The 24,869-nt window shown below is 44.4% G+C and overlaps 3 protein-coding genes across 3 annotated transcripts in view; 2 read left to right on the top strand and 1 right to left on the bottom strand.

Annotated features, from left to right (window-relative positions):
• Window positions 1–24,869, top strand: part of GABRR3 (gamma-aminobutyric acid type A receptor subunit rho3) — a 59,431-nt gene that overhangs the window by 21,024 nt on the left and 13,538 nt on the right. The window contains 4 exon segments of the mRNA XM_036348523.1: window positions 10,701–10,783; window positions 16,774–16,857; window positions 16,860–16,913; window positions 18,992–19,095. Coding sequence (XP_036204416.1) covers window positions 10,701–10,783; window positions 16,774–16,857; window positions 16,860–16,913; window positions 18,992–19,095 — 325 coding nt within the window.
• On the bottom strand, window positions 3,654–9,897 carry LOC118677577 (serine/threonine-protein kinase PRP4 homolog). Its single transcript, XM_036352766.1, is given in 4 exon segments — window positions 3,654–3,720; window positions 5,443–8,562; window positions 8,564–8,616; window positions 9,880–9,897. Coding segments are annotated over 3 exon segments (3,117 nt in total). The 3' UTR covers window positions 3,654–3,720; window positions 5,443–5,516.
• On the top strand, window positions 11,991–14,381 carry LOC118677220 (cullin-1-like). Its single transcript, XM_036352171.1, has one exon. The coding sequence runs from the start codon at window positions 12,004–12,006 to the stop codon at window positions 14,320–14,322; it is 2,319 nt and encodes a 772-aa protein (XP_036208064.1). The 5' UTR covers window positions 11,991–12,003; the 3' UTR covers window positions 14,323–14,381.

The raw sequence follows: 24,869 nt of genomic DNA, 5'->3' as shown, positions 1-24,869 counted from the left end.
GCTGGTCTTACTTTACACTAAACTCAACACTGCTGTCTGTTTAGTGATGCTGGAAATTAGGACACAAGTGAAAGATGTGATTTTTTTTCCTGGTTTAATTTCCAGATTTTATGTTTTTGTTGTTAATCCTCACCCAAGGATATTTTTTCCATTGATATTTAGAAAGAGTAGAAGGAAGAGAGGGAGAGAGAGAGAGGAGAGACAGAGAGACAGAGAGAGAGACAAAGAGACAGAGACAGAGAGAAACATAAACATGAGAATGACAGAGACACACGGATTGGTTGCCTCCCCCATGTCCCTCAAGTGGGGCTGGAGATTGAACCTGCAACCCAAGTATGTGCCTTTGATTGGGAATCGAACCCTCAATGTTATGGTGTGAGGGCCACTGCTCTAACCACTGAGAACGCTGGTCAGGGCTAACTTCTAGATTTTAAAGAATGGTTTCCTAGTCTAACTATAACCACTCTGTGCATATGCTGGAGAATGATAGGAAATAAGGTTGGACAAATAGAGTGGAGATGAATTATGGAAACCCTTAAAGGTCTGGCACACAATGTTTTTATTTTATATTTATTATTTTTAAAAAAATATATTTTATTGATTTTTTACAGAGAGGAAGGAAGAGGGATAGAGAGTCAGAAACATAGATGAGAGAGAAACATAGGTCAGCCGCCTTCTGCACACCCCCCACTGGGGATGTGCCCGCAACCAAGGTACATGCCCTTGACTGAAACCGAACCTGGGACCTCTCAGTCTGCAGGCCGACGCTCTATCCACTGAGCCAAACTGGCTATGGCTGGCACACAATTTTATAGGTTTGTAAAACTGTTTTTCCTCCTCACCAACTTCACCCTATCTCTGCACCCCACCAAGCAGTCTTGGATTAGCTGAATACTTTTCTTAATTATCTCCTTCATTTTTCATGGGAAGGTCTAGTCATCATTTAAGTTCCTGCTTATTTCCTCACTTCCTTTTCATGTGTTTTTATTCAAAACATTAGTTCTGGCACTGTGCTATAACAGTTCTCCATTTTTAATGTTCCATATGTCATTTTAGCCTAATGAATCCTAAGTAGCTTATCATAAGCAATTCTAAAAAATGTTTGGTTCTAATGTAAGCAATTTAATTTTTTTCCATGTCTTAGAAATCTCAGAAAGATACTGAAGCAAGCTGAAAAAAATGGCTCCCCCAAAGATACCCATATCCTAGTCCCTGGAATCTATCAGATTACTGTATATGGCAGAAAAGGGTCTTCGAAGATGTGATTAAGTTAAGCATCTTGAGATAGGGAAATTTTCCTGGATTATCTGGCTGGGACCCTATTGAAATGATAAAGCAAAAGTAGAGCCAATGTGGCCATTAAGACAGAGATTGAGTGATGCAGCCACCAGCCCAGGAATGCTGGCAGCGGCCGGAAGGGATAAAAGGCAAGGAATGAATTTTCCCCCTAGAGCAGGGGTGGGGCATGTCCGGCCCCAGGCACATAAGGCCCTCGAAATCATTTGGTCTGGCCCTGCCAAGGCATTAGGGGTGAGTTAATGAAATGTTTGACCAAATATAGCAGGCTAATTTGTTTTTTTATTTGCAGATTTTTTTTCTTTATTGATTAAGGTATGTCCTTAGCCCCTCATTGTCGCCCCCCACCCTCCGCTCGTGCCCTCACTCCCCTAATGTCTGTGTCCATTGGTTATGCTTATATGCATGCATACAAGTCCTTTGGTTGATCTCGCTCCCTTTCCCCCACCCTCAGGCTAATTTTTAAGTTGGTAATTTTTTTTGGCCTATGAATGTTGTTATAAATATTCAAATGGCCCTTGGCAAAAAAAAGGTCCCCTCCCTCCCCCCCTGCCCCAGAGCCTCTGACACCTTGCTTTTAGACTTCTGGTCACCAGAACTGTGAGATAATGGTTTCTGTTGTTTTAAGCCACCAAGTTTATGGTAATTTGTTTCAGTGGCCATAGGAAACTAATATAGATTCTTTTTGTTCATTATAAACACCTTGTTCACTGAAGTACAAAGCTGCTATTGCCAGACATTTCATGAAGGCTGTCAATGTTTTAAAAAATGCAATGAAAGGAAAGTACTACTTTCAATAGTGCTTTAAATTAGGAGTAAAGTAGGTCTGATGAGTACTGGAGTCAAGCTTCACTAGGAATCAACCGTTTTAAGTTAATTATTTCAATGAAAGGATGTTCCTTAAAGAAGTAACTTAGTTGATTGTCCACAGCCTGCACATTCCAAAGACTGGGCCCCGCCCTAACTGGTTTGGCTCAGTGGATAGAGCGTCGGCCTGCGGACTGAAAGGTCCCAGGTTCGATTCTGGTCAAGGGCATGTACCTTGGTTGTGGGCACATCCCCAGTAGGGAGTGTGCAGGAGGCAGCTGATCGATGTTTCTAACTCTCTATCCCTCTCCCTTCCTCTCTGTAAAAAAATCAATAAAATATATTTAAAAAAAAAAGACTGGGCCCTGGCTCGGCACCTGGGAGGCAACCTCTAAGCCCTTGGAACATCCTGTCTGATTAGAGTGTCTTTGTTTATCGAGGCCTTGGGCTTCAGCAGACTGTCTATGTCATTTAAGATGGGGCGGGGTGGGGGGGTCCTTGACCACATGTGATGGTACCTCTGGAGGAGCAGGAGACTGGTCCGCCATACCGATACGATGTGCCAGCCCTCACGGGATTCTTTCGACCCTAAGGTTTGGGACCCTCCCTGGTTGGCAATACTCCATGGGTGCTGTCGCCCACCACTGCTGGGAGAATGCAGCACTGTCCACATAACTCCACTAGAAGAGGACAAGTGAAAAATCCTCCTGGTCTCTCCTAGACCCTGCACCAGGCCCCTCTTCCATTGTTGATGTTAATCTGTATCCTTTCACTGCAGTAAATGTAACTGTTGAGATAACAGCTTTGAGGAGTTCTTGTGACTCCTTTTAGCTAATCACTGAACTCGAGAGTGATCTTGGGGAGTCCCAGAACACAGGAGAACTCAACATTAATGTCTGCACAGCTATTCCAGCCACCAGCAGAGCCAGTCCAAGCCCAGAGCCAGGTCAACTGGTTCCATCTATTGACAAAACTCTATTCTTGACCAAACTCTACTCAGGCTCCTCTGATCTCTCTCCTCCCCCAGACCCTGCCTTTTGAGCTTTTTGTGTTTGTGTCTGACAAGTCAATTTAGCCAGAATCCCCCATCCTCAGTATCTGATCATCCTGTGTATCCAATCAGGGTCCTCATCCTCGCCCAAGGTGATGTCTGGTCACCCAGGCCTGCCTTCAGCAACAATCCTGTTAGATCCATTTAGCCATGATCTCCCCTGATCCCTGAGGTTTCTTCTGAGTAATTTTCTTTTTTTTTTCTTTCTTTCTTTCTTTCTTTCTTTCTTTCTTTCTTTCTTTCTTTCTTTCTTTCTTTCTTTCTTTCAAGATTATCTTTTGGATTTTATTTACTTAAAGCTATTTGTCTTTTTTCCCCCCTTGTTCACAAAAGACTTTATTATCTAGTGATGCATACTGAGAACATACTGAAATTTGCATGGCCACTTCACATGCAGTAGAACAATCTTCACTTTACAATAAGCGAGTGTCAACTGTTTTGTGCAATAGACAACACTTTAAAGTCACATTCTTAAAGAAAGCTTCATTTACAGAAGAAATAAAGGTAAAGAAGCAATTACCGCTTTTAAAAAGCAGCTGCTTTGTTCAAGAGTGGAAGGTTTATGCCTGTATTTAAAGACAACATATCACAAATAATGAAAACAATGAACAAATGAAAAGCACTTTTACCATAAAGCAGTACACTTTCAAAATGAAAGTCCTCATATTTAGAAGTTACATAGACAAATAGTTATACAAATAGTTAAAAATTTCATTAAGTTGTCTATGTAACTTCTAAATATGAGGACTTTCAGAATTATGCCTCAACATTTGTACTTTAGTAAATGAAAACTATGCATTGTTTCTATCTCACTAGGAACTGCAATTAACAAAATGTGTATAAAGTCTACAGCAAGTTGATTTTTAAAAATTAAAGTTAATAAGAAACAGTACACTGAAGGCACTCTATTCATCAAGCGCATACTCTTCCAATTTTAAATGTGATGACCAGAACAGAAATTGTAACTATGTCACAGTTGCAATGCCAAAAAATAAAACAAGATCAGGTATCACACATGCAGGGAATTCTGCCACAAAGCTAATATTCCTCATTTGTCAATTGTTCTGCCGGGGTCCAGTCCTAGCAGTCCAGGGGTTCCCAAAGGTGTGGACGGAGTCGGCGAAGAATGAAGGACACAGAGACAGCGTTCAGATGATCAGCATAGTCAGGTTCTCTATTCTCCTGTTACATCTGTATTTATACTATTTGATCCTATAAGCATGCCTCTATAGTCACATCATGGTATGTTTTGGGTCCTCCCTTGACCTTCTACAGTTCCTTGTTTCATGTCCATAGTTTCTTATCTGACCTTTGCCATAAATCCCATCTCCATCTCGTTCTGTTGAGTTTAATCCTATCCATTCTATTCCAAAGGTTAGGGCTAGTTATCTCCATTCCAAGGTCACTACTCTACTGTTCTGTTAAGCTACAAGGAAGTAACTGAGGGAGATTATCCTAAGTAAAGATTATGTAGCTTAAGCGTGATTGGTCGTAGTTAAGGTGATTAACTACCCGCCTGGCACTTAGTTAAGGGGTTTTACTGATTTATTCCCTTCCTTAGTCCTGTTAATTCCTAACTCCAGGGAAAAATCCCCACCTGGGGAAACAACCTTTCTCGGGGAGGTGGCCCTGGTTAGAACACATAACACCAAGAAGGGGAGCAAACATATTAAGAACAGTATGCCAGGTCCCTTGAAACATATGCTGTGCAGATGTTTCTTCCCTGCAGCGACTGTGTCAAGCAGCAAGGATGGACCCGCTTCCGGCATTGTTCCAATAAAATAACATCTTAAAACACCAGTGATGTTGATGGTTTAGCTTACCTTCAGTGTACTGAATGTTGTACACAACCTGCTTTAAAAGAGGAGACCATCCCTGCAGGCAGGCTCAAGAAGGAACAGACCCCTTTTGGCAATGACTACACCAAGGGCATGCTGCTGTGGCCTACACACACACACCTAGGAAAATGTAAATATAAACAGCATTTATTCTGGCCATTTTACCTGAAGACCAAAATGAAGCCAAGTCTGCTAAAAATAAATCGACCACCCAGCATTACTACTTATTTTATAACAAGATGCTTTTGTCTTTTATGTGAACTGCAACCATATACATTAGCACTATAATTTTGTGCAGTCTTGGCAGTTAAAACAGTTCTACAGTGAAATTTCACATAAGACACAAAACAGATTAACTATCATTTCTAAAAGAAACATCACTCTTGGTGTTAATTCAAATATATCATGCTTCCTCAAATTTGATGGAGAGATATTTATAAGTTTATTTACATTAATAAACTGCTGTGAAATTTCTTCAGTCTTTGTATTTAATTACTCAAACCATTGGAGCTTCTTCATCTCATTTAAATTTTTTCCTGGATAAAGACATGCTGTAGGGCCTGGTTGATGCTAATCCGTTTAGCTTGGTCCAACATTAGGATCTGGTCCAACAAGTCCTTTAGCTGGTGTACTTTTTTACGTTGGTCTTCAGGAAGTCGCTGGCATCCAATCAAGTCAGCCAACAGGTCCTTAGTTGGATTAATGGTGCTCATGACAGTAACTTTCTCCTTCTCTGTTACTTTATCAACTTCTATGTACATGAAATTGAGGTTTTGATCAAAATGTTGGTCTTTGAATACACCTTTCCGAATCATCTTATTTGGCATCTTTCCTTTGAGATCCATGGCGAGCTTCAACATATGGTTGTTGGTTTTGCCAGGAAATAAAATGTTTCCAGTATAGAGTTCATATAAGGTACAACCTACAGACCACATATCTATGCCATAGTCATAGCTTTTACCTATAATGATTTCAGGAGCACGATAAAATCGACTGACAAGATAAGGAGTTATGTCATTATCCGCAACATGTGAAGCCGACCCAAAATCACAGAGCTTTAAAATAGTTTTTGATTCATTAACCAGGATATTGTCTGGCTTGATATCAGCATGTAGGATATTGCATCTTTTAAGGAGTTTCAATGCCAAGAACAACTGCTGACTATAGGACCTTACAGCTGTAATATGAAGACCAACATCCTTACCATATTTTTTTAACACCTCTCGTAAATTCATGCTGAGCGGCTCAAATACGAGACAGAGATGCTGTTTGTGATAAAAGTGTCTGAAGAGCCGCAAACAATGAAATTTGTCATCAGGATCAGCATCATTAAGTTTTTTCAAGAATTCGAGTTCTTTTAAACCAGTTTTCTGCATGAGTTCATTGTTTCTGATGATCTTTACAGCCACTTCTTGGTTGGCTCTTGCAATATCTCTGGCTCGTATGACATTACTGAATACACCTTGACCAGTGTAGCCATACACATTATAGCGTTCATCTAACACTTCACCTATGTTCACACGATAATAGCCTTCTGCATCAGTCCAGTTATCCCTGAGGTTAGGATTCTCTTTAAAGTCTTTTCCAATGCCAGCAGCCTGAAGACGAGCACTATCAAAATATGCAGCAAACATATCATCAGATTCTGTAAACATATCAAGTGCCAACAGCTTTTTCTGAGCTGACCCATTATTTGGTTCAACTGTCATTAGATTATGCTTGGCTTTTACCGAGGCCTCAAATGTGTCAACATTTTCCCGTTCATACTCTTTAACATCAGCAGCTACCCTTTCCAAAATGTCATCTGGAGAAGGTGACCGTGTACGAGTACTACTCTGGGGGCTGCTGGGTTCAGATGGCACAGACCTACTGCTATCGTCAGCAAGATATTTATATTTCTGAACAATTGCTTGCCTTTGTATTCTTCTCTGCTCTATTAGGGCCTCTTCATCTTCTTCTACATCAAAGTCTTCGAGGTTATCTTCAGATGAAGATTCTCGCTCAACTTTCATTCCTTCAGAAAGACTTCCTTTAAATTTATCCTCCTTTACTTTGCTTCTGCTTCTACTTCTACGACCACCTTCTGAAGGTGATCGAGACTGCCTTCTCAAACGTGATCTGCTTCTCCGACCTCTGTCCCTTCTCCGGGGGAACCTGCTTCTTCCTCTAGGAGACCTGCTCCACCTGAGTGGGGAGCGAGACCTCCTTCTAATGGGAGACCTACTTGCTCTTCTTCGGGTTGGAGACCACTTACTTATCGGGCTGGCATCTTTTGATTTCTCGCGTCTACTGAGGATATCGTCACGAGGTCGTGCCCTTGGGGAAGAAAGTCGTCTCCTTTCTGGTTCTCTTCGTTTTCTTTCCAAGGATCGGCTCTCAGCTCTTCTACTGGGAGACGGATTTCGAGAAGGTGACTTGCTCTGCTTAGACCTTCTATCATTTAAAAGTGGAGATCTACTTCTTCTGGATTTATCCCGTTGTTTTGGAGAGAAACTTCTTCTTTTAGGACTACGACCAGGTCTTCTACTGGGTGATCTATTTTCTTTCCCAGTAGAAGCATCTTTAGAGGGAGATTTAATTGGCTTCTTTTCTTTATCAGTTTCAGACCGTTTTGACTTTCTCTCTTTGGACCGTGACCTTCTGTCTTTGGATTTACCTCTTAAGTCAACTGGCGATCTGGATTTTTTGCCTCGATCACGACTTCTTTCATTTATAACTGGGGACTTTTTTCTATCTTTTGACTTACTTTTATCTTGAATCTTAACCTTGTCATCAGTAGGACATCTGGCCTTCCCAATTTTCTCTTGAGATCGCCTTCTAAGGGTAGGAGATTTTGACTTTCTTGCTTGATCTTGAGACTTACTTCTTTTGGATGGACTTTTAGACTTTTTCCTCTCCTTTGATTTGCTCCTAGTTGTCTTCTCTTTAACAATTCCCTTACTTTTCTTTTTATCAGACCTATGTCTAGTCCGTTCTTTGGATCTGCTTTTACTTCGCCTTTTTGTACTATTTTTATTGTCCATAAGTTCAAGTTTCCCCTTGGTAGTGGAAGATCTAGTACTAGACCTATTTCCATTTCTTGCCTTTTCATGAACTTCCCCCTCTTCTTCAGAGCCAGATTCATAACCTTGTAATATGAGCCCCATCCCTGACCGGACGTTTCCTTCCATGAACTCATTATCAAGTTCAGCTTTAATCAAGGCTCTCTGTTTTTCCAAGTCTTCCAGCAACGCTAAATCAAGTTTAGTTCTTTTTGCCGGAGACAAACCTTCTTTGTCAGAAGCATCTACAACCTCTTTTCTTTTGCGTTTCTTATGTTTACGTTTTTTATCCTTGTCTTCTTCTAAGGAATGTCTATGCTTCTTATGTTTACTTCTGTGTTTATGCTTCTTTTTCTTGTGACGACTGTGCTTATTTTGAGATTGGTCTTCTGATACTTCTCCATTTTCTTCGTGTACACTCTTTCCAGAATTATCAGCATCTTCCATCTCCGACTGTTCCTGCAGATGCGGAGGCTTGGCGCCAGCGGCCATCTGGAACTGCCTGACTCCTCGGAGGCGGAGGCGGGTGGCGGTGGAGGCGAGTGTCAGGGGAGGAAGAGGGAGCAGAGCCGGCGCGCGTGTGCTAAGCACGCAGAGCACTGTGGAGCTCTGAGTCCGCTCTAAGAATCCAGATATATTGCTGGGGTCCAACCCCAGCAGGTCCAGGGGTCCCCAAAGGTGTGGATGGAGTCGGCGAAGAAGGAATGACACGGAGACAGCGTTCAGTTGATCAGCAGCCTACCCAGGATCTCCAGCCAAGTTCTGGTCTGGATCTCCAGCGAAGTTCTGCCTTTTATTGTCTTGTTACATCCGTATTTATACCAGTTGATTTTAATCCTGTCAATTTCTATTGCAAAGGTTAGGGCGTTTCTTATCTCCATTCCAGGGAGTAAAGATTATGTAGCTTAAGCGTGATTGTTTGTAGTTAAAGTGATTAACTACCCGCCTGGCACTTAGTTAAGGAGTTTTATCCCCTCCCTGACTTCAGGGAAAAATCCCTACCTGGGGAAACAACCTTTCTCGGAGAGGTGACCTTGGTTAAAACACACAGCACTAAGAAGAGCAAACATATTAAGAACAGTATGCTATATACGCCAGGTCCCTTGAAACATATGCTGTGCAGATGTTTCTTTCCTGCAGCGACTGTGTCAAGCAGCAAGGATGGACCGGCTTCCAGCAATATATAAGTGCATGGGGAAAGGGCGGGCTAGTGAGCGTGATGACGCAACTTCCCCGGAGGGGGTGGGGCACGAGGAGCAGTGGGCGGTGCCTGTTGAGGGTTGGAGGTCGAGTGACAGGCATGAGCTCTCTTGTCTTTCTTTTTTTTTTTTAAAAAACATATTTTTATTGATTTCAGAGAGGAAGGGAGAGGGAGAGAGAGAGAAACATCAATGATGAGAGAGAATCGTTGATCGCCTGCCTCCCGCACGACCCCTACTGGGGATTGAGCTCCCAGCTCAGACCGGGAATGGAATTGTGACCCCCTGGTTCATAGATCAACACTCAACCACGGAGCCAGCGGGGCCACTGAGTAATTTTCTATCCACTGACTTCCATCCTGCTCCTTGGCTATAATGGTCACTTTCCTCTGTTATATTGGAGCCGTGCCCCATCCTCTCCCTTATTCAAAAGCCCCATTATTGTAGTCCCCCTCCATAGTCTTCCTCACTGCTCTTTAACAAATGTTGTGAATAATGCTTTCTTTACTACTACCCACCCAGCCTTCTCGGTTGTAAATTTATTCTTGTGTGCCATGAAGGAGGTAGACTCAAAGACTCCGAGGTCCTTCCCGCTTTAAAGTACTAGGGATATGGCAAAACGAGTACATTTTGTGCCACAGAGTCACCCAGACATTGCCCGGCATGGCATTTTGCTAACTGACTAATGAAAGTAGAAGTCAACCCACTGGAGATAAAATAGTTCCCCTTCTCGGATTAACTGGAGGGCACCGTGGTGGGAGCAGCTGTTGGCTTTGTTTTTTGCAGACTCGCTCAGGGGCCTTTTATGCACCTCTGATCTGATATTGTGGGTACAAAGTTTCTACTTTGAGGTAGGATCGTAGCACCGCAGCCTCTGCCTGATGCCAGGAAAATCTAGCAGAATATAAAATGTGGAAAAACAGTCCTCATCAGTATGCAAGCCTTTCGAATTAATAGCACCTGAATTATGCACTGTGCTCATAAATGTATAATTGAAAATGCTCTGGGCTTTTTCCTCTCTTCTGGAAAGGGAATTTCCTCAGGTAAACCTGGTTTGTGAGCAAGACCTTCACCCATAGGTTTTGATTACCACCACCCAGCCTTTATCACTAGGAACTAGTTAAGTTTGGGTCTTCCAAAAGGCAGACAATATTTAAATCTATTTGAAAGTATTCTCACTTTGAAGTGTGTTTCTCTGAAGACTTGGAAGCCAGAACACACAGAGGGAGCTGACCAGGAAATGGTGAGATCAGCAGCAATCAGTCGAGGAGGAATTCACCTGTGAACTCCATGTCTCAGGCAAATCATCCGCCTTCCTGGGTTTGTTTCCGGATAGAAAATGGCAATGCCTATTCTGAATCATTCCTGAAATGCACAGGAAACAGCAAGTAGTGAGGGAGATTCAGAGTTGCATGTTGGCCATATGGCTCAATGATCTACAGTTTCCCTTTCCTTCTTCTTTTTCTAGGATGACTGTTTCAGCCATGTGCTTTATGGATTCCAGCAGGGTTCCTCTGGACAGGCAAAATTGTTCCCTTGAATTGGAAAGCTGTAAGTCTTACTTCCTGTCACAATACACACCCACGTCCTGAGCACACCATCACAAACTTGAATGGAAATAAGCATGCTCTTAAGGGTTTAATAAATGTATTTATTAAAAATATGTAGTTGCTTTCTTTTTCCTTTACAAGGATGATGGCAAATTGTCACTCGAAAAGATCCAGGAAAAAAAAGTTATGCTTTCATAATAATATATTTTTCGGTTTCCACAATGGTTATAAAGAAACAGCTCCCTATATAGGGGCATTCTTGTGAATGTTATTTGCAGGAAGCTGGTCCATCCTTGCTGCTTGACACAGTCACTGCAGGGAAGAAATATCTGCACAGCATATGTTTCAAGGGACCTGGTGTAAATGGCATGCTGTTCTTAATATGTTTGCTCCCCTTCTTAGCGCTATGTGTTTTATTTATTTATGTTTTTAAAAAAAATATATTTTATTGATTTTTTACAGAGAGGAAGGGAGAGAGATAGAGAGCTAGAAACATCAATGAGAGAGAAACATCGATCAGCTGCCTCCTGCACATCTCCTACTGGGGATGTGCCTGCAACCCAGGTACATGCCCTTGACCGGAATCGAACCTGGGACCTTTCAGTCTGCAGGCTGACGCTCTATCCACTGAGCCAAACCGGTTTTGGCAAGCACTATGTGTTTTAACCAAGGTCACCTCTCCGAGAAAGGTTGTTTCTCCAGGTGGGGATTTTTCCCTGGAGTTAGGGAGGGAATAAAATCCCTTAACTAAGTGCCAGGCAGGTAATTAATCACTTTAACTACGAACAATCACACTTAAACTACATAATCTTTACTTAGGATAATCTCCTTCAGTTACTTCCTTGTAGCTTAATAGAACAATAGAGTAACCTTGGAATGGAGATAAGAAACACCCTAACCTTTGGAATAGAATAGATAGGATTAAAATCAACTGATATATAACACCAGAACTTGGCTGGAGATCCTGGCTAGAGATCCTGGCTAGGCTGCTGATCAACTGAACGCTGTCTCCGTGTCATTCCTTCTTCGCCGACTCCATCCACACCTTTGGGGACCCCTGGACCTGCTGGGGTTGGACCCCAACACCCAAGTACCCATCAGTAGACCCCGAACCCTGAACCACACGGAACGTGGAGGGAAAATACATCAACAACAATAGGGGAAGTTTTCCGTCTTTGGATAAGGATTGCTGCACTGGACAACTTCCGAATATTACTCACAATGTCATCGAACAGGAGTCAGAATCCCCATGAACTGAAGCAGAATGGCCTTGACCAGATCTGGGATGACCTCAGAGCCGGAATCCAGCAGGTGTACTCCAGACAGAGTATGGCAAAATCCAGATACATGGAGCTCTACACTCATGTTTATAGCTATTGCACGAGTGTTCACCAGTCAAACCAAACTCGAGGGGCTGGCGTCCCTCCTTCTAAATCGAAAAAGGGGCAAGTGCAATTTGTTGGCTTGGAGTTATACAAACAACTTAAAGAATTTTTGAAGAATTACTTGACAAATCTTCTTAAGGATGGAGAAGACTTGATGGATGAGAGTGTACTGAAGTTCTACACTCAGCAGTGGGAAGATTACCGGTTTTCCAGCAAAGTTCTGAATGGAATCTGTGCCTACCTCAATAGATATTGGGTTCGCCGTGAATGTGATGAAGGACAAAGAGGAATATATGAAATCTATTCTCTCGCATTGGTGACTTGGAGAGATTGTCTATTCAGGCCCTTGAACAAACAGGTAACCAATGCTGTTTTAAAACTGATTGAAAAGGAAAGAAATGGTGAAACCATCAATACAAGACTGACTAGTGGAGTTGTACAGTCTTATGTGGAATTGGGGCTGAATGAAGATGATGCATTTGCGAAGGGTCCTACGTTAACAGTGTATAAAGAATCCTTTGAGCCTCAGTTTTTGGCTGATACAGAGAAATTTTATACCAGAGAGAGTACTGAATTCTTGCAGCAGAGCCCAGTTACTGAATACATGAAAAAGGCAGAGGCCCGTCTGCTCGAGGAGCAACGGAGAGTGCAGGTCTACCTCCACGAAAGCACTCAGGACGAGCTAGCGAGGAAGTGCGAGCAGGTGCTCATCGAGAAGCACCTGGAGATTTTTCACACAGAGTTTCAGAACTTGCTGGATGCTGATAAAAACGAAGATTTGGGTCGCATGTATAATCTTGTATCTCGAATCCAGGACGGCCTAGGAGAACTGAAAAAACTTTTGGAGACACATATTCATAATCAGGGTCTTGCAGCAATTGAAAAGTGTGGAGAAGCTGCTTTAAATGATCCCAAAATGTACGTGCAGACAGTGCTGGATGTTCATAAAAAGTACAACGCCCTGGTCATGTCAGCATTCAATAACAATGCGGGCTTTGTGGCCGCCCTGGACAAGGCTTGTGGGCGCTTCATTAACAACAATGCTGTCACCAAGATGGCTCAGTCGTCCAGTAAGTCCCCCGAATTGCTGGCTCGATACTGTGACTCCTTGTTGAAGAAGAGTTCCAAGAACCCAGAAGAAGCAGAGCTAGAAGATACACTCAGTCAAGTGATGGTTGTCTTCAAGTACATAGAGGACAAGGATGTGTTCCAGAAGTTCTATGCGAAGATGCTGGCCAAAAGACTCGTGCACCAGAACAGTGTGAGCGATGATGCCGAAGCAAGCATGATCTCCAAATTAAAGCAAGACTGTGGGTTTGAGTATACCTCTAAACTTCAGCGGATGTTTCAGGACATTGGCGTGAGCAAAGATTTAAACGAACAGTTCAAAAAGCACCTGACAAATTCAGAGCCACTGGACTTGGACTTCAGTCTCCAGGTGCTGAGCTCCGTCTCGTGGCCCTTCCAGCAGTCCTGCACGTTTGCCTTGCCGTCAGAGCTGGAACGTAGCTACCAGCGATTCACTGCTTTCTACGCTAGTCGTCATAGCGGCAGGAAGCTGACGTGGTTGTACCAACTCTCCAAAGGAGAGCTGGTCACAAACTGCTTCAAGAACAGATACACTTTGCAGGCATCTACATTCCAGATGGCAATCCTGCTTCAATACAACACAGAAGATGCTTACGCGGTGCAGCAGCTGACGGACAGCACTCAAATCAAAATGGACATTTTGGCACAAGTCCTACAGATTTTATTGAAGTCGAAGTTATTGGTCTTGGAAGATGAAAATGCAAATGTGGATGAGGTGGAATTGAAGCCAGATACCTTAATAAAATTATATCTTGGTTATAAAAATAAGAAATCAAGGGTTAACATCAATGTGCCAATGAAAACCGAACAGAAGCAGGAACAAGAAACTACACACAAAAATATTGAAGAGGACCGGAAGCTGCTGATCCAGGCGGCGATTGTGAGGATCATGAAGATGCGGAAGGTCCTGAAGCACCAGCAGCTGCTTGGGGAGGTGCTCACTCAGCTGTCCTCACGGTTCAAGCCACGGGTCCCGGTCATCAAGAAATGCATTGATATTCTGATCGAGAAAGAATATTTGGAGCGAGTTGATGGTGAAAAGGACACCTACAGTTACTTGGCTTAACCCTTGTAGAGGGTCTGACTGTACCACCGTGGCCAATGTACCTGGTGGGCAGGATGACGACCAGTTCCTAGCAGCTGCCTGCACCACTGGCCTCCCTTTTTAAACTGAGACCAAGACTCCCAGCAGCCGGTCTCATGCACATCAGAACTGCTCAGGACCGATACATTTCAAGTCTGTAAATATGGACACCGGCGCCATTTAACCTAATTTAAGAACAGAGGAGAATGAACCGTCATGCTGAGGGCTGCATGCTACTGCATCTAGATCAATACATCGGCTACGTGCTAACAGCTGCCTCCGTCTCCGCAGCACTGAGTGTTGGCCGCACTTTGAGAGGAATCTGAATGGACCCGCGTGTAATCTGCTCTGAAAACCATTTGTATAGTGTGTTTCATTTTTTAATGTGTGAAATAAAGAAAATGAAAGGATTTCTGTAAAAAAATAAATAAATAAAATCAACTGGTATAGACCTAGCCGGTTTGGCTCAGTGGATAGAGCATCAGCCTGCAGACTGAAGGGTCCCAGGTTCGATTCCAGTCAAGGGCATGTACCTTGGTTGTGGGTATATCCCCAGTAGGGGGTGTGCAGGAGGCAGCTGATTGATGTTTCTCTCCCATCAATGTTTCTAACTCTCTTTCCCTCTCCCTTCCTCTCTGTAAAAAATCACTAAAATATTTTTTTTAAAAAAATCAGCTGGTATACATACAGATAACATGACAATAAGCACAGAACTTGGCTGGAGATCCTGGCTAGAGAACCTAGCTAGGTTGCTGATCAACTGAACGCTATCTCCCTGTCATTCCTTCTTCGCCAACTCCGTCCACACCGTTGGGAACCCCTGGACCTGCTGGGGTTGGACCCCAACAGTTAGTAATGGAAACTGACAAAAGACAAAGACTTTCCGAATTTGGAAAACTCTGGAATTTATGTTCTCATATGAGTCACAGTCTTTCATTAAGTGCACTTGGGTTCCCCTCTAAGAACCAGCTGTAGACATAGGTTCCCTAATCAGAGCCCTGTCAAGGACATCTGAGCCAGCTCCTGTCAATCACTTTCACCGATCAGCTATTTTTGATATGACATCTTAAAACTGATTGCACTTTTTCATAATGAGGCTACAAGCCTCCTGTTCGCTTCAGCTGCCTGGCTGCTGGCCGCCATCTTGGTTGGCAGTTAATTTGCATATCACCCTGATTAGCCAATGGGAAGGGTAGCGAAGTTATGATTAATTACCATGTTTCTCTATTATTAGATAGGACTAGAGGCCTGGTGCATGAAATTTATGCACGGGCACAGTCTCTAGGCCTGACCCAAGATTGAAGCATGAGCGTCTGGTGTGGAAAGGCAGACTCCAGATGACCTCTGCGCCCTGGGCTGCACCTGGGGCCCTGCGTGCCCCCCTCTGCCTGAGTCATGGCGCCCGAGTCCCCACGAGAAGATGTGGTATGCGTGGCTAGACGCTGTGGGCTGGGGCACAGTGTGGGCCTCTGGGCTGCCCAGCAGCTTTGCATGGAAGCTGCAGGGCAGCACTCTCTCCCAGCCAGCCTCACAGACTGGCTCTTGCACAAATCCATGGGGAGCCCAACTGGCCCGGAAGAGGCTATGTGGGCGTGGGGCGGGCTCCTCATGGGCACCTGGTACCTGAGTGCGGGGGCTTTCCCGGCACGTGAGCCTGGTGTTCCAGGGGAAGGTTCCAGGGGGAGTGAGAGTGAGCTCTGTGGACACCCCACATTCTCACTGCACCTCTGTTCTGTCACCTCTGCCCCCAAGTAGCCACCGGGAGGTCGCAGCCCCCTGCCTGAGTGCCATGGGAGGTTGGTCGCCACCACTCACCCCCAGTTCCCTGTCCCAGCCCAGGGCCCAACCCGGATCTGGTGACCAGAGCCTGGCAGCCACCAGTCGCCTTCTGCAGGGAAATTGGGCCCCCGCTTGCACCCGCCTTAGCCTGGCACCGTCTGCTTGCCTGCTCCACCATCCTGTCACAGTCCCACTCTCATCGGGGTTTGTCGGGGCTGGCAGCGCCTCCACTGTTTCCTATTGCCAGCGCTGTGTCACCAACGCCTGCCATATTTCACGCTGCCCCCTGGTGGTCATCACACATTATAGCGAGCGGTCAAACTCCCAAGAGGGGAACATTTGCATATTAGGCTTTTATTATATAGGATAAAACTAAAGAGGTCTAGAGACCGGAGTCAGGTCAGTGGACTGTGAAGCACTGCTGTGATGCCATTCAATGCACACAGCCATGGTAGCATTTTAAGTCATCATGTGGGCATAAGAAAAACCTCCACACTATGGTAGGGCCTAATTTTTCGAGATTTTTTATTTTTGTAGCTGTGGGTATTGGCAACCATGTTTTGGTGCCTAACATATACATGGCATTGGGCCAGGCACTGAGGATACAGAGACCTCATAAGAGCTTATTCTAAGAATATTATATTCTTGTTTCAGATGCCTACAATGAAGAGGATCTCATGCTTTACCGGAGAAGTGGAAACAGGTGCTTAAATACCGATGAGCATATTTCCCTTTCTCGTTAATCACTGAGGAGTTCAGTGCATCCAGTGGATTTGCCTTCCACAGCAGCACAGGTGAAGTCTTTTATGTGGACAATTCATAAACACTAGTGAATTACAGTGCACCCACTGTCCACAGAGCAACATGTGAAGAGACCTGAATCCAAACAAGGGTCCCATTTGGCCAATAATATCTTTTTACAGGTGGCCAGCTCCACCTCTGGTACATCATACCTTTCTTCATGTAGCCGCTTCTAACAGAAGCCTTGCTTACATTCTTGGCCCCTGTAGAATACTCTCAATGCAGCAGAGTGATCTTTTGAAAACATAAAGATCACAATTCTTGCCCTAGCTGGTTTGGCTCAGTGGATAGCGCATCGGCCTGCTGACTGAAGGGTCCTGAGTTCAATTCCAGTCAAGGGCACATGCCTGGGTTGTGGGCTTGATCCCCAGTAGGGGGCGTGCAGGAGGCAGCCTATCAATGATTCTGTCTCATCATTGATGTTTCTATCTCTCTCTCCCTCTCTCTTCCTCTCTGAAATCAATAAAAATATATTTAGAAAAGAAATCACAATTCTTTCCTAGCTCAAAACCACCCTGTGCTTTTCCATCACACATCAAAATTCAGGCTTCTGAGCAGGACCAGCTGTCTCTGACCTTGCCCACTACCCCTAACCCTTCACCACACCCTACTCTCCCCATACTGGCCTCCTTGGACAGAGGTTATCAAGTTGTTATCTAAAAACCTGCCTCATTAAGAGAGAAACCAAAATTTACATTACAGAGAAGCTCAAGGACTTTCTGGGATCAACAGCTATTCAGTTATTTAGATCCTGAAGAAGTGCTCTGCTTTACTCTAGTACTAGTTTCCCGGTGCATGGAATTTGTGCACATTAAAAGGGAATTAATTAGAGGAAATATTTTAATATTGCTATTTTTCCCTTTGCTGGGAGCAGGGACGCGAGCCTCACATCCCAGGGCCCATTGCCAGGGTTGGGGACGTGAGCCTCATATCCCCAGGCAGTGCAAGTCTCCGCCCACCAATGCTGCAAGTCCCCATCCACCCGCTCCTTCTGCGCAGGCAGCCTGCTGATCGGTCATTACATGATGGTGTCCCAACCAATTTGCATATTACCCTATTATTAGATAGATGTGTCTACATTGCTTGGGATTCTGTGCTATGCAGATAATACTATTCATAATAATAATACTGATTGCTCTTTTGATTTTATAAGTAACACTAGAGGCCCGGTGCACAAAAATTTGTGCACTGGGGGCGGGGAGGTCCCTCAGCCCGGCGTGTGCCCTCTCGCAGTCTGGGACCACTTGGGGGATGGCCACCTGCTTGCTTAGGCCTGCTCCCCGGGGGATTGGGCCTAAGCTGGCAATCAGACATCCCTCTGGCAGCCCGCCAGCCCTCGGGGGATGTCCACTTGCCAGTGGGGAGCAGACCTAAGCTGCACTCGGACATCCTTAGCGCTGCTGAGGAGGCAGGAGAGGCTCCCACCACCACCGCTGTACTGGCAGCCATCAGCCTGGCTTGTGGTTGAGCAGAGCTCCCCCTGTGGGAGCGCACTGACCATCAGGGGGCAGCTCTTGCATATCTCGCTGATTAGCCAATGGGAAGCGTAGTGAAGATACAGTCAATTACCCTTTTTGTCTTTTATTAGATAGGATAGTTTTTTGTTTTGATCATTCATATATCTCTAGCACATAGTAAATGCTCAATACCTATGGTTGAATGAATGAATAAATGGTAGATAATTTGAAAAGAATTTAGAGAAGTTTAAAGAAAAAGCCTTTGTAATTCCACCTTATAGAGATAACTATGTTGTTATTTTGATACTAGGGGCCCAGTGCACGAATTCATGCACCTTGAAAGGAACTGTGGGCCCCGAGGCTGTGGTAGGTACAGGGGTGGGTCTCGGCCCATCCTCCGCACCCCCACCCACTCCCTCCTGGCCCATCCCCCAGTCCCATATCTGCCATCAGCCCCACTCCCACCACTGCTGCTCCCACATGCTGACAGTGCCAGCCCCACTCGCACCCGCTGACAGCATGGAGTGATTGGGGCCGGCGCCAGCAGCGGGTGCGAGCAAGGCCAGCACCGTCAGCGGGTGAAAGCGGTGGCTGCTGTCTCAATCGCCCCTCAGAGCAGGGGGAGGTGGAGAAGCCCTTAGTGGCGGTTGGAGCCAGCAGCTGCCACTTGCTCCCGCTGACAGTGCAGAGCGATCGGGACTGGCACCGGATGCCCTCAGTGGGTGCGAGCGGCGGCTCCAGTGCCGGCTGCAGGTGTAAGCGGTGCTAGTGTCAGCAGTGGGTGTGAGCGGGGCATCACCAGCCGTGGGTGCAAGCAAGGCCAGTGCCATCAGCGGGTGCGAGTGGCAACTGCTGTCCTTGATTGCCCATCAGGAGCCAGGGGAGTTGGAGAAGCCCTCAGGGGCCATCAGGGCCGGCAGCTGTCGCTCACACCCCCTGATGGCTCCAAGTGATCAGGACCGGCACCAGGCACTGGCAGCAGGTGCAAGCACTGCGTGTGACCACGCGTGCAGAGCAAAGAATTTTCAGTAACCACCAGAGGCTCACCCTGATGACAGCCACTGGTGCCCTGCCTTGGTCTGGTGCCCCCACTCACCTGCTTCACCATCCCACTGTGGCCAATGCCTGCCATGTTCCGCACATGTCCCCTGGTGGTCAGCACACGTCATAGTGACCTGTTGTTTGGTTGTTCGGTTGTTTTGCCGTTTGGTCTATTTTCACATTAGCCTTTTATTATATAGGATATTTTTTGCTCCTTCTCCTCCTTCTCCTCTTTCTTTGTCTTTCTTAATATAAGTAAATATATGTTTTTAATCAGTATTTTGAAGCTCTTAGTCTTCAATTAAATCAATATTTAAACAAAAATGCATGCAATGAACAATGATACATATTAAAGTATAGTTTACAGCTTTTTCCACTTTAGTTTTGTTATGATGAAATAACTTTGGCACATAAAATATTATAAATAATACTTTGACGCTATTAAAATGTGATGCTACATACGAAGCATAGAAATCCAAAAGTATTGTTTCCTACACATAATATATATAATATATATAATAATAATAGCAATGAAATTTCTTCTGATTTGGAAGCATAAATATCCATTAGTATATATTCAACTATCCTCTTAAAAATTCTAATATCACCAATAAGCCATTCCATTGACTCCAGTATTACTTTATTTGTGCTCTTCAGACTTCTTGAGTCCTACCAAGCAAGTCTGATACTAGTTGACCTTTACCTTCTTTTGGTTATATTTTAGAGTCTTTCTAAAGCAAGACAGAATACTTACACTGAAAAGCACACTGCACAGAAATAAGCTTTTAAGAATTTTTAAATGCACTGAAATTTTTAATATTCTAGTGTACCTACATTTTTAAGAAACATAATTTTGCTTTTTTAAAGAAGAAAAAGGCTGAAACCGGTTTGGCTCAGTGGATAGAGCGTCGGCTTGCGGACTGAAAGGTCCCAGGTTCGATTCCGATCAAGGGCATGTACCTGGGTTGCGGGCACATCCCCAGTGGGAGATGTGCAGGAGGCAGCTGATCGATGTTTCTCTCTCATCGATGTTTCTAACTCTCTATCTCTCTCTCTTCCTCTCTGTAAAAAATCAATAAAATATAAAAAAAAAGAAGAAAAAGAATTAGATTAAAATGTACCTGGTTTGTGTAGCATTAATAGTTATCCACAATATCTCCCTTGGCCTCACCTTCCCCGAAGAGCCATGGGCCAGAGAAACATTTCTCTTGCCTGGTTGCCCCCACCAAAAAAAAAAAAAAAAAAATAAAAAAATCAGGAATTTACACATGAAAAAAGAATCTTGTTATCTACATTTATTTCAAGACTTAAAACCATACATAGTAACAGTGTCTTTCTTTATGAAGTACTTTTACAGCTTTTCCCTTTTAGTCCCCAATAAGTATATGAAGCTGTAACATCAGAGACGCTGTTATTCTACTCTACAGCCATAACTAAAACTCTTAATTGCGCACAATAAATGCCAAAGAGGGGCTATGCCATCCTATATAATAAAAGCCTAGGTGGCGTCACACCCCCGTGCGACAGAGTCACAAGATGGCCACCACAGACGGCCACGCACACAGTGGAGGCGGGGCCCAGTGGCCGCTGCGTGCGGTGAGGCCTGGGGGTCCTGCAGCTCTCCACGGTGGGGAGGAGGTTAGTCCCGGTGGAGGAGGCGGGTTGAGGCAGGGGAGGGCAGCTGTGGGAGATCAGGCCGGCAGGGGAGCAGTTAGGCATCAGTCAGGCCAGCAGGGGAGCGGTTAGGGGGTGACCAGGATGGCAGGCAGGCGAGCAGTTAGGAGCTGGCAGTCCTGGAATGTGAGAGGGATATCCAACTACCAGTTTAGGCTTGATCCCACAGGGACTGGGACTAAACTGGCAGTTGGACATCCCCCAAGGGATTCCAGATTGGAGAAGGTGCAGGCTGGGCTGAGGGACACCTTCCCCATCCCTTCCCATGAATGAATTTCATGCACAGGGCCTCTAGTGGTAATGTAAGACAATAAGCAGCTTAAAAAGTATGTATATATTTTAACTTTAGAATATACTATATAGTGTACCTGTTATTATCCTTGGTAATGAAATTGTTTAATGCCATGGAAACATATCAACTGGTAGTAAGAGAGAACCTCAGAACAGGTAGGGAAGAGAAAGGTCATAGCACTTAACTGAGAATAGAATACTAGGAGTCGCCTGCCAGTTTGGTGTGTCTTGAGCTTAATGCCTAAATATTGACCTTATCCATCTAATATGTTTCTATCATGAGCTTCCTAAGAGATTACTACCGAGACTAGTGAAAGGGTTCTCTATGATTTTGTTTTATAATTTTTAACCTGTAGTCTCTGTGTTTTGAATAATTTAGTCTCAAAATACACTGGATTTATCATGGAAAAATTAATGTTACTGCTTATTCATAAAAGGTATCTTTTCATTTTTGTTCATTTCGTTAGTCATTGCCTTATTTTAGTAAAGTTTTAATAAGATTGGTATCACAGTTATTGTGGAATAAAGCAAGATAATATGAATTAGAAATGTGTGAGAAAAAAAACAAACAAGGGTAAGGTATTATAGAGAATCTAGCATGTGGTTATTAGAGAATGACACTCAGAGAAGTACTACACATGTTCCAAAAATTTGGCTTTAAGCATCCTTGCAACCAATGTGAAAAGGGAACCCAAACAAATATGTGTGTGGATGTGGCCACAATTTGTGCTTTTGATCAGCATGAATTAATCAATGTTATCAACATGAATTTATAGAATTCTAACAAGAAGCAAAGAAACATAATTGTTTGGTTACTTTTTCCCAGATTGATCATGGATAAATTAATGGTGCCCATGAGACTTTGAAATAAAAACAGTTTGTGGCTACTCCTTCCCTCAACCCCCACTTTGAATTCCTAGCTGTCTGGATTCCATCTTGCAATCCAAGGATCTAGTGGCTACTGTGAATCTTTTCCTTCAGATAAAATGTTTTATTTCATTTGTCATAGCGAATAAATGTGAAATGAGTTTTAGGGACAAAATAGGCAGGTTGAGGGAGTTTTAGGAATAAGGAGGGTCCATGGGAGAGGAATGCATAGATAGAGACTTGAAGACGCCAGGGTGCTTATCTTACTTATACAGAGGATAGAGAAATGCCACAGGCAGATGGAAACATTTCTGGCCTAAGCAATTAAAACAGCCGTAAACTGAGGGCAGGGGTATCTCGGGAAAGGCCTGCTCTCTCTCTCTAATGGGAAAATAAGAAAATCCCACCTTGTGTTCCTTTGCCTCTGGTTTATATATATATGCTGCAGTTCTTTGTTTGAATCTGACCTTTTCTTATTGGTCCCTTTCCTTAATTTGGAACCCCCATGTTTGCCCAAGTCCATTCCCTTTACATCATAGAAGAAAGAAACTTCACACGAATTCACACTATGCTTTTGGTTTTTTAACAAATTACTTCTTGGAGAGAGGGGAGCTTGAATTTGGAAACACTAAACACTATTGCTAGTTAGAAATTAGGGCTTAACCTAAATGCCCAAATCAGAATCAACAGCAGTGAAATTTTGTGGCACTTTAGTTGGAAGGAGATTTCAAGTGCAGAGATTTCAAGTTTCCATACCTGTGTTATTACCTGCTCCACCTGACATGTCCTATGCCACTGTCACACGCACTGCTTTGTAGGAACCGATGCAGACTCACAGAGCTGTAATTGAGCCTTACAGAGTGGGAGGGGCCACGCTGAGCACTTAGATAAGATGTTACTTAATGAGTGTCTTCCAGGCTGGATCAGGGCGGACGCCTTCATTCACACTGATTTTGTTCTTTCCCCTCTGATGCTCTGTGGAGGGAGAAGATGGTTATAAGTGGTTCACAATCATTGTAATTAGCACACAATTCATTCCAGAAAGGGTGATTTCTTAATGTTCACAAATTGCATACTTCAAAAGATCAGTTGAAAGACATAAATGGTCATTAATATTAACACTTTGTTCACCTCTTTCCCCATTAAAAACTTCAACCTACAAGCATTTAATGCTTCAAGGGAAAAAATACCATCTGAATGAATAATTACACTATTGTGGCTGTTACTCCACATTGGGGCAGCTGTGCCCTGACCTCAGTATGGCAGTGGGGCAGTGTAGACCCCGGCAGGAGATTAAAGGCACTTTTCCAGCCCTGAGACAGGATGAGAAAGTCATTCCACCTCTAGCAGTTAATGAACACGATTTTCAATTAGATTCCTGAAGCTGACTGCTCAGCTCTTACACTGGGCAATGATGGCAATTAAAGCTGGTTCCAGGGCAGGTTGGGGTGAATGGAGACACTGAAAGGCATTTAGGTTGTCCCTGAAATTCTGTGCTTCTTGCATCTACATGTGATTCCTCAGGGTTAGGAAATTGCTATGTAGATTTATGTAAAATAATATGCAAATCAGAAGTGTGTCTCCCCGCTTTAAATGAAGAGAACTGCAGTAGTACAACACTGCTATCCTCTCAGGGGTTTGCTTCCTACCACCCTCAAGTCTTTACTTAAAAAAAAAAAAAAAAATATATATATATATATATATATATATATATCTCCTATCTAATAAAGAGGGAATATGCTAATTGATCATCATGCCGTCACAAAGATGGCAGCACCCACAGCCAATAAGGAGGGAATATGCTAATTAACTGTCCCACCCTCAAAGATGGCAGTGCCCACAGCCAATAAGGAGTGAATATGCTAATTGACTGCTATTCCCTCAAAGATGGTGGTGCCCACAGCCACAAGATGGCAGCACCCAGTCTCCTCAGCCCCGCTGGGGCGGCAGGCATGTGGCAAGGCCGGGCCCGCCCACAGGTGGGCCCGGTCGCTTCGCGCGCCTGCCTCCGGAGTTCCCCAGTCCCCTTAGGCCCCCCAGTCGCCGAGGGCCTGCCTGAGGCGCAGGCAAGCCTCGGATGTCAGCTTCCCAGCCACCCTGGCTGCCCGAGGTTCAGGAAACCAGGGCCGGCTGAGGCTTGCGTTGCCGGCAATGGCAGCAGCAGAGGTGTGATGGGGCATCACCTTCCCCTGATCGTTGGGTCACCTCCTGCCCCTGAGGGCTCCCGGACTGTGAGAGGGGGCAGGCTGGGCTAAGGGACACCCCCTCCAGTGCATGAATTTTCATGCACCGGGCCTCTAGTGTATATATATATATATATGTATATTTAATATATATATTTTCCTAAATATACTTTTATTGATTTCAGAGAGGAAGGGAGAGGGAGAAGAGAGAGATAGAAACATCAATGATGAGAGAGAATCATTGATTGGCTGCCTCCTGCACGCCCCCTACTGGGGATCGAGCCCACAAGTGGGCATGTGACCTGACGGGGAATCAAATGGTGACCTCCTGGTTCATAGGTCGATGCTCAACCACTGAGCCATGTAGGCTGGGATGGTCAAGGATATTTTAACCCTCATGGAAGGAGGAGCATACTGTATTTTCTTCTCTCCCTCC

The sequence above is a fragment of the Myotis myotis genome, unplaced genomic scaffold (genome assembly GCF_014108235.1).
Source record: "Myotis myotis isolate mMyoMyo1 unplaced genomic scaffold, mMyoMyo1.p scaffold_m19_p_2, whole genome shotgun sequence".
In the NCBI taxonomy this organism is placed as follows: Eukaryota; Metazoa; Chordata; class Mammalia; order Chiroptera; family Vespertilionidae; genus Myotis; species Myotis myotis.
The sequence above is the reverse complement of the archived record's forward strand: the minus strand, read 5'-3'. Positions and strand labels throughout refer to the sequence as shown.

Coding starts and splice junctions, on each gene's coding strand:
- LOC118677220 (XM_036352171.1), top strand. CDS start 12,004: ATGTCATCGAACAGGAGTCAGAATCCCCATGAACTGAAGCAGAATGGC.